Source organism: Salvelinus fontinalis, chromosome 28, assembly GCF_029448725.1.
Source record: "Salvelinus fontinalis isolate EN_2023a chromosome 28, ASM2944872v1, whole genome shotgun sequence".
NCBI lineage: Eukaryota > Metazoa > Chordata > Actinopteri > Salmoniformes > Salmonidae > Salvelinus > Salvelinus fontinalis.
In genome coordinates this window covers 35,656,057-35,666,261 of record NC_074692.1, presented here as the reverse complement: position 1 = coordinate 35,666,261, position 10,205 = coordinate 35,656,057, and the positions used below count along the sequence as shown (strand labels likewise).

Sequence of the window (10,205 nt, the reverse complement as noted above, 5' to 3'; positions counted from 1 at the left end):
GTATAACTGACTAGGTATCCACCTTTCCCATCCAGTAGTATAACTGACTAGGTATCCACCTTTCCCATCCAGTAGTATAACTGACTAGGTATCCACCTTTCCCATCCAGTAGTATAACTGACTAGGTATCCACCTTTCCCATCCAGTAGTATAACTGACTAGGTATCCACCTTTCCATCCAGTAGTATAACTGACTAGGTATCCACCTTTCCCATCCAGTAGTATAACTGACTAGGTATCCACCTTTCCCATCCAGTAGTATAACTGACTAGGTATCCACCTTTCCCATCCAGTAGTATAACTGACTAGGTATCCACCTTTCCCATCCAGTAGTATAACTGACTAGGTATCCACCTTTCCCATTCCTCAAGAGGGCTGTTTAACCTATGGTCTCACTGGGAATTATCACCTTCCTCTCTCTCAACCAATGGGAGTAAATGTTGGGATGTATTTCTATGTCAACTTACCCTTTGTTCTCTCACTTACTGTTTTTCCAAGCAAACGTTTTCGACCTCCATCCACCATCCACCTCCAGCTATAATAACCTTAAAGCCTGTCATTAGAAATCCTTTTCCCCAGCAGGTTTTCGATGCCAGCGGCCCCTGCCATCACATCATCTTCCTCAGAGACGAGGCCATTCCCCAAACTATTTCATAAAATGTCATATTGTACTCTGTCATTCATTCGTTAACTTTGTTATTAACTCAGTTCAGCATGTGATGGATTCAAATAGTGTTCTAACTATCTCCCTCTCTTTCTCGCTCTCTCTTTGCCTCAGAAGATCTGAGCTGCTTGTCTCCCACACGACGGCAGACCATGCATTTTGCCTAAACCCATCCCCCCTCTTCCTCTCAACCAATCCGAGGCAGCCATGAACCCCCAGGAGTCGGAGTTAGGCCAGGAACTGAGCGAGGACGTGGAACCCGACTTGCCCCCTCCTCAACGCCGTCGCCGCGACAACAACACTGCCACAAACAGCAGGCGACCCCGGCAGCCTAGCAACCATAGTAGTGAAAACAACAACCACGCTGCTCCGCGCTACAGGAGGTATAATGAGGCCCCTGGTGCAGGTGGCAGCAGAATCAGAGGAGCCCCACAGCGGAGGTCAACAGAGGAGCCAGAGGCAGAGCTGCACCAGGGGGCCCAGTCCCCTCCCCAGCAGCCCCAGCCTCAGCCCCAGCAGGCCCAGGGTCAGTCTCAGCCCATCCCGCGACCTGCAGTGACACGTTACCGCAGACAGGAGGACAGTGAGGCCAGGCTCAGAGCACAGCAGCAGAGACGCACACAGAGACAGCAGAGAGAGGCTGAGAGGGCCCAGCAACAACAACCACCTCCACCAGGCCCACAGCCTGTTCACTCTCTACCCCCACAACCAGATGAAACGGAGGAGCAACCACCTCCACTAGGCCCACAGCCTGTTCACTCTCTACCCCCACAACCAGATGAAACGGAGGAGCAACCACCTCCACTAGGCCCACAGCCTGTTCACTCTCTACCCCCAAAATCAGATGAGCCGGAGGAGGATGAGAGTGAACAGAGAGATGAGAGAGAGAGGGAGAGAGAGGGTGATGATTATGCATTAGCTCGTTCTGCTAGCACGGAAAGCGGTTTCCACACACACACAGACCGGGCGGAGGGCGATGCCGTCATGGCACTAGATCATGAGGAGGAGGACGGAGGTACCTACGAGGTGACGCTTCGCCCAGAGGCAGAGGGATACACAGAGAGTGCTGAGTCAGAGCAACAACACCCTCACCCCAACCTGAACCTCAACTACCCCCCTCAGCCCCCTCCCTTACCCCGGGAACCCCTACCAGATGTTGGGAGACCCCCCAGTCAGGAGGAGGCAGAGGAGACCCTGAACCCTGGAGGAGGTTACTCCAACTACGTCTACACCCAGCCTCTCTACCGCCGTGGGGGAGGGACCAGCAGACCAGGGGGGCGGGACAGCAGCGTGGAGGAAGGGGTGGAGCCAGAAGACGAGGCGTATTCTGAAGCCTACGACTACTCCCTGACAGAACACGTCTACGAGGAGATCGGCGACGCTCCCTCTTCTGCTGCAAAGGTTGCAGAGCCTATGGACGCCAATGAGAACCTCCAGCAGAGGAAGGCGGGGTTCCGTCTGTTTGAGGGGCGGGAAGGAGGCGGGGACTACCGACAGCAGGAGGCGGTGGGGTCACGGCTCCACCACTACGATGAACGCTCGGATGGGGAGTCGGACAGCCCGGAGAAGGAGGCGGAGTTTGCTCCGTACCCACGGGCAGACAGTTGCGACCAGGACGGGGAAGAGGACATCGACATGATCGTAGCCGAGGTCAGAGAGAGTCTCAGCTCTCAGAGTCTGGACAGAGCTGCTGCCGGGCTACGGGAGGGAGGAGAGGAAGAGGAAGAGGACATGATGGAAGGAGGAGAGGAAGAGGAGGGAGAGTGGCCCGAATCCGAACACGCTCACAATTCTCAATCCGATGCGCCCACAGACTCCACATACCGGAAGGGAGAGATAGAAGGAGAGGGAGATGAGAGTGAAGAAGAGAGCTTCCCAGCCCCAGCAGACTCTGACGACTGGTCTGGGGTTCGTAACAGTCGTGAAAAGAGAGACGCCATCTCCCTGGCCATAAAGGACATCAAGGAGGCCATAGAAGAGGTGAAGACCAGGACGGTGAGGTCACCCTATACCCCTGATGAACCTAAAGAGCCCATCTGGGTGATGAGACAGGACCTGAGCCCCACCGCTGAGTGTTGTGACCTGCAGCCCTCACTAGGTGGCGACGTGAGTAGTGCTTTATACAAGACTGTGTGTGTGTGTGTGTGTGTGTGTGTGTGTGTGTGTGTGTGTGTGTGTGTGTGTGTGTGTGTGTGTGTGTGTGTGTGTGTGTGTGTGTGTGTGTGTGTGTGTGTGTGTGTGTGTGTGTGTGTGTGTGTGTGTGTGTGTGTGTGTTCAGTCCCCTGTGTGTTTGTGTGTGCGTGATTAGTGCAGATGAAGGAGATAAGGTGAGGAAAAGAGGAAGCCACTGTAGACTATTGAGATAAAGCCATGACACTGTTCCCCTCTTTGTTTATCCCCATCCCCCTTTCACATCATAACTCTATCTACTACTTCATCTCTCTGTTTCTCTCTCTTCTCCTCTGAGTTGTCTGTCATACTTGTTCCCTTTCCTTTCTGAGTGGTGGCTGTCTACCCTGAGGACAAATGATCTCCACTCCTCTCCTCCTCTCTCCTGTCCCTCTATCCCCTCCTCTCCTACTATCTCCTCTCCTCTCCTCTCCTCTCCTCTCCTCTCCTCTCCTCTCCTCTCCTCTCCTCTCCTCGCCTCGCCTCGCCTCGCCTCGCCTCGCCTCTCTTCTCCTACTGTCTTCTCTCCTTCCTCTCTCCTCTTCTCTCCTGTCCTCTCTCCTCCTTTCCTCCTCTCTTATCCTCCCCTATTCTCTATTTTCCTCTCCTCTCCACAGTCAGAGTTAGCCCTGCTCTGCTGAAGCACCCCACCTCTCCTCTCCACAGTCAGAGTTAGCCCTGCTCTGCTGCAGCACCCCACCTCTCCTCAGTCAGAGTTAGCCCTGCAAATGGAGCTGTCCTGGCCGCCAGACACACAGTGCATTCAGAAAGTATTCAGACCTCTTAACTTTTTCCATATTTTGTTACGTTACAGCCCTATTCTAAAATTGATTAAATTGCTTTTTCCCCTCATCAGTCTACCCACAATACCCCATAATGACATCACAATACCCCATAATGACATCACAATACCCCATAATGACATCACAATACCCCATAATGACAAAGCAAAAACAGGTGTTTAGAGAACTTTGTTGAAGCACCTTTGGAAGCTATAACGTTCTAGAGTCTTCTTGGGTATGACACTACAAGCTTGGCACACCTGCATTTTGGGAGTTTCTCCCATTATTCTCTGCAGATCCTCTCAAGCTCTGTCATGTTGGATGGGGAGCGTCGCTGCACAGCTATTTTCAGATCTCTCCGGAGATGTTCAAGTCCGGGCTCTGGCTGGGCCACTCAAGGACATTCAGAGACTTGTCCCGAAGCCACTCCTGTGTTGTCTTGGCTGTGTCCAACAAGTCATTGACTTGTTGGAAGGTGAACCTTTGCCCCAGTCTGAGATCCTGTGCGCTCTGGAGCAAGTTTTCATCAAGGATCTCTCTATACTTTGCTCCGTTCATCTTTCCCTCGATCCTGACTAGTCTCCCAGTTCCTGCCGTTGTAAAACATCTACAATGCTGCAAACATTTTCTGTTTCCCTTTGTTACCCTCGACACAATCCTGTCTCAGAGCTCTACGGACAATTCCTTTGACCTCAAGGCTTGGAAAAATATGAATTTAATCAATTTTAGAACAAGACTGTAACTTAACAAAATGTGGAAAAAGTCAAGGGGTATGAATACTTTCCTAAATGCATTGTAGACATCCTGACACTGATAACAGAGGGGGAGAGGGAGGAAGACAGGGCGACAAAGAGGGATGTGAGAGAGGGAGGAAGACAGGGCGACAAAGAGGGATGTGAGAGAGGGAGGAAGACAGGGTGACAAAGAGGGATGTGAGAGAGGGAGGAAGACAGGGCGACAAAGAGGGACGTGAGAGAGGGAGGAAGACAGGGCGACAAAGAGGGATGTGAGAGAGGGAGGAAGACAGGGCGACAGAGGGATGTGAGAGAGGGAGGAAGACAGGGCGACAAAGAGGGATGTGAGAGAGGGAGGAAGACAGGGCGACAGAGGGATGTGAGAGAGGGAGGAAGACAGGGCGACAAAGAGGGATGTGAGAGAGGGAGGAAGACAGGGCGACAAAGAGGGATGTGAGAGAGGGAGGAAGACAGGGCGACAATGAGGGATGTGAGAGAAGGAGGAAGACAGGGCGACAAAGAGGGATGTGAGAGAGGGAGGAAGACAGGGCGACAAAGAGGGATGTGAGAGAGGGAGGAAGACAGGGCGACAAAGAGGGATGTGAGAGAGGGAGGAAGACAGGGAGACAAAGAGAGATGTGAGAGAAGGAGGAAGAGAGTATTGCTGGATCTAAGAATGTAATGGACCTCCTTCCCACTACCTCTCCTGCTTCCTCTTTCTCTCTCCCCATCCCTCTTTCTCTCTCTCACCATCACTCTTTCTCTCTCTCACCATCCATGTTTCTCTCTCTCCCCATCCCTCTTTCTCTCTCTCACCATCCCTCTTTCTCTCTCTCACCATCCATGTTTCTCTCTCTCACCATCCCTCTTTCTCTCTCTCACCATCCCTCTTTCTCTCTCTCACCATCCATGTTTCTCTCTCCCACCATCTATGTTTCTTTCTCCCACCATCCATGTTTCTCTCTCCCACCATCTATGTTTCTCTCTCCCACCATCCATGTTTCTCTCTCTCACCATCCCTCTTTCTCTCTCACCATCCATGTTTCCCTCTCTCACCATCCCTCTTTCTCTCTCACCATCCATGTTTCCCTCTCTCACCGTCCCTCTTTCTCTCTCCCACCATCTATGTTTCTCTCTCTCACCATCCCTCTTTCTCTCTCCCACCATCCATGTTTCTCTCTCTCACCATCCCTCTTTCTCTCTCTCACCATCCCTCTTTCTCTCTCCCACCATCCATGTTTCTCTCTCTCCCCATCCCTCTTTCTCTCTCCCACCATCTACGTTTCTCTCTCTCACCATCCCTCTTTCTCTCTCCCACCATCCCTCTTTCTCTCTCTCACCATCCCTCTTTCTCTCTCTCACCATCCATGTTTCTCTCTCCCACCATCCCTCTTTCTCTCTCCCACCATCCATGTTTCTCTCTCTCACCATCCCTCTTTCTCTCTCCCACCATCCATGTTTCTCTCTCTCACCATCCATGTTTCCCTCTCTCACCATCCCTCTTTCTCTCTCCCACCATCCATGTTTCTCTCTCCCACCATCTATGTTTCTCTCTCTCACCATCCCTCTTTCTCTCTCCCACCATCCATGTTTCTCTCTCCCACCATCTATGTTTCTCTCTCTCACCATCCCTCTTTCTCTCTCCCACCATCTATGTTTCTCTCTCCCACCATCTATGTTTCTCTCTCTCACCATCCCTCTTTCTCTCTCCCACCATCCCTCTTTCTCTCTCCCACCATCCCTCTTTCTCTCTCCCACCATCCATGTTTCTCTCTCCCACCATCTATGTTTCTCTCTCTCACCATCCCTCTTTCTCTCTCCCACCATCCATGTTTCTCTCTCCCACCATCTATGTTTCTCTCTCTCACATCCCTCTTTCTCTCTCTCACCATCCCTCTTTCTCTCTCCCACCATCCATGTTTCTCTCTCCCACCATCTATGTGTCTCTCTCTCACCATCCATCTTTCTCTCTCCCACCATCCATGTTTCTCTCTCCCACCATCCATGTTTCTCTCTCCCACCATCCATGTTTCTCTCTCCCACCATCCATGTTTCTCTCTCCCACCATCCATGTTTCTCTCTCTCACCATCCATGTTTCTCTCTCCCACCATCCATGTTTCTCTCTCTCACCATCCCTCTTTCTCTCTCCCACCATCTATGTTTCTCTCTCCCACCATCCATGTTTCTCTCTCCCACCATCCATCTTTCTCTCTCCCACCATCCATGTTTCTCTCTCCCATCCATGTTTCTCTCTCCCACCATCCCTCTTTCTCTCTCTCACCATCCATCTTTCTCTCTCCCACCATCCATGTTTCTCTCTCCCACCATCCATGTTTCTCTCTCCCACCATCCATGTTTCTCTCTCCCACCATCCATGTTTCTCTCTCCCACCATCCATGTTTCTCTCTCCCACCATCCATGTTTCTCTCTCCCACCATCCCTCTTTCTCTCTCCCACCATCCATGTTTCTCTCTCCCACCATCCATGTTTCTCTCTCCCACCATCCCTCTTTCTCTCTCCCACCATCCATGTTTCTCTCTCCCACCATCCATGTTTCTCTCTCTCACCATCCCTCTTTCTCTCTCCCACCATCTATGTTTCTCTCTCCCACCATCCATGTTTCTCTCTCCCACCATCCATGTTTCTCTCTCCCACCATCCATGTTTCTCTCTCCCACCATCCATGTTTCTCTCTCCCACCATCCATGTTTCTCTCTCCCACCATCCATGTTTCTCTCTCCCACCATCCATGTTTCTCTCTCCCACCATCCATGTTTCTCTCTCCCACCATCCCTCTTTCTCTCTCCCACCATCCATGTTTCTCTCTCTCACCATCCCTCTTTCTCTCTCCCACCATCTATGTTTCTCTCTCCCACCATCCATGTTTCTCTCTCCCACCATCCATGTTTCTCTCTCCCACCATCCATGTTTCTCTCTCCCACCATCCATGTTTCTCTCTCCCATCAATGTTTCTCTCTCCCACCATCCATGTTTCTCTCTCCCACCATCCATGTTTCTCTCTCCCACCATCCATGTTTCTCTCTCCCATCAATGTTTCTCTCCCACCATCCCTCTTTCTCTCTCCCACCATCCCTCTTTCACTCTCTCACCATCCCTCTTTCTCTCTCCCACCATCCATGTTTCTCTCTCCCACCATCCATGTTTCTCTCTCCCACCATCCCTCTTTCTCTCTCCCACCATCCATGTTTCTCTCTCCCACCATCCATGTTTCTCTCTCCCATCAATGTTTCTCTCCCACCATCCCTCTTTCTCTCTCCCACCATCCCTCTTTCACTCTCTCACCATCCCTCTTTCTCTCTCTCACCATCCATGTTTCTCTCTCCCACCATCCCTCTTTCTCTCTCCCACCATCCATGTTTCTCTCTCTCACCATCCCTCTTTCTCTCTCCCACCATCCATGTTTCTCTCTCCCACCATCCATGTTTCTCTCTCTCACCATCCCTCTTTCTCTCTCCCACCATCCATGTTTCTCTCTCCCACCATCTATGTTTCTCTCTTTCACCATCCCTCTTTCTCTCTCCCACCATCCCTCTTTCTCTCTCCCACCATCTATGTTTCTCTCTCTCACCATCCCTCTTTCTCTCTCCCACCATCTATGTTTCTCTCTCCCACCATCTATGTTTCTCTCTCTCACCATCCCTCTTTCTCTCTCCCACCATCCATGTTTCTCTCTCTCACCATCCCTCTTTCTCTCTCCCACCATCCATGTTTCTCTCTCCCACCATCTATGTTTCTCTCTCTCACCATCCCTCTTTCTCTCTCCCACCATCCATGTTTCTCTCTCCCACCATCTATGTTTCTCTCTCTCACATCCCTCTTTCTCTCTCTCACCATCCCTCTTTCTCTCTCCCACCATCCATGTTTCTCTCTCCCACCATCTATGTGTCTCTCTCTCACCATCCATCTTTCTCTCTCCCACCATCCATGTTTCTCTCTCCCACCATCCATGTTTCTCTCTCCCACCATCCATGTTTCTCTCTCCCACCATCCATGTTTCTCTCTCCCACCATCCATGTTTCTCTCTCTCACCATCCATGTTTCTCTCTCCCACCATCCATGTTTCTCTCTCTCACCATCCCTCTTTCTCTCTCCCACCATCTATGTTTCTCTCTCCCACCATCCATGTTTCTCTCTCCCACCATCCATCTTTCTCTCTCCCACCATCCATGTTTCTCTCTCCCATCCATGTTTCTCTCTCCCACCATCCCTCTTTCTCTCTCTCACCATCCATCTTTCTCTCTCCCACCATCCATGTTTCTCTCTCCCACCATCCATGTTTCTCTCTCCCACCATCCATGTTTCTCTCTCCCACCATCCATGTTTCTCTCTCCCACCATCCATGTTTCTCTCTCCCACCATCCCTCTTTCTCTCTCCCACCATCCATGTTTCTCTCTCCCACCATCCATGTTTCTCTCTCCCACCATCCCTCTTTCTCTCTCCCACCATCCATGTTTCTCTCTCCCACCATCCATGTTTCTCTCTCTCACCATCCCTCTTTCTCTCTCCCACCATCTATGTTTCTCTCTCCCACCATCCATGTTTCTCTCTCCCACCATCCATGTTTCTCTCTCCCACCATCCATGTTTCTCTCTCCCACCATCCATGTTTCTCTCTCCCACCATCCATGTTTCTCTCTCCCACCATCCATGTTTCTCTCTCCCACCATCCATGTTTCTCTCTCCCACCATCCATGTTTCTCTCTCCCACCATCCCTCTTTCTCTCTCTCACCATCCCTCTTTCTCTCTCTCACCATCCATCTTTCTCTCTCCCACCATCCATGTTTCTCTCTCCCACCATCCATGTTTCTCTCTCCCACCATCCATGTTTCTCTCTCCCACCATCCATGTTTCTCTCTCCCACCATCCATGTTTCTCTCTCCCACCATCCCTCTTTCTCTCTCCCACCATCCATGTTTCTCTCTCTCACCATCCCTCTTTCTCTCTCCCACCATCTATGTTTCTCTCTCCCACCATCCATGTTTCTCTCTCCCACCATCCATGTTTCTCTCTCCCACCATCCATGTTTCTCTCTCCCACCATCCATGTTTCTCTCTCCCATCAATGTTTCTCTCTCCCACCATCCATGTTTCTCTCTCCCACCATCCATGTTTCTCTCTCCCACCATCCATGTTTCTCTCTCCCATCAATGTTTCTCTCCCACCATCCCTCTTTCTCTCTCCCACCATCCCTCTTTCACTCTCTCACCATCCCTCTTTCTCTCTCCCACCATCCATGTTTCTCTCTCCCACCATCCATGTTTCTCTCTCCCACCATCCCTCTTTCTCTCTCCCACCATCCATGTTTCTCTCTCCCACCATCCATGTTTCTCTCTCCCATCAATGTTTCTCTCCCACCATCCCTCTTTCTCTCTCCCACCATCCCTCTTTCACTCTCTCACCATCCCTCTTTCTCTCTCTCACCATCCATGTTTCTCTCTCCCACCATCCCTCTTTCTCTCTCTCACCATCCATGTTTCTCTCTCTCACCATCCCTCTTTCACTCTCCCACCATCCATGTTTCTCTCTCCCATCAATGTTTCTCTCCCACCATCCCTCTTTCTCTCTCCCACCATCCCTCTTTCACTCTCTCACCATCCCTCTTTCTCTCTTTCACCATCCATGTTTCTCTCTCCCACCATCCCTCTTTCTCTCTCTCACCATCCTTCTTTCTCTCTCCCACCATCCCTCTTTCTCTCTCTCACCATCCCTCTTTCTCTCTCTCACCATCCATGTTTCTCTCTCTCACCATCCCTCTTTCTCTCTCTCACCAACCCTCTTTCTCTCTCTCACCATCCATGTTTCTCTCTCTCACCATCCCTCTTTCTCTCTCCCACC

The 10,205-nt window shown here is 51.1% G+C and overlaps 1 protein-coding gene across 5 annotated transcripts in view; it reads left to right on the top strand.

The window, feature by feature from the left end:
• LOC129826642 (amyloid-beta A4 precursor protein-binding family A member 1-like) overlaps positions 1-10,205 on the top strand; it is a 171,899-nt gene that overhangs the window by 105,542 nt on the left and 56,152 nt on the right. For 4 of the 5 annotated variants that reach the window (XM_055887592.1, XM_055887589.1, XM_055887594.1 and 1 more), the window contains exon 3: positions 779-2,770. In XM_055887592.1, coding sequence (XP_055743567.1) covers positions 872-2,770 — 1,899 coding nt within the window. In that variant the 5' untranslated portion in view covers positions 779-871. The remainder of the gene's footprint in view (positions 1-778; positions 2,771-10,205) is intronic. The other variant, XM_055887590.1, reaches the window with a different exon arrangement.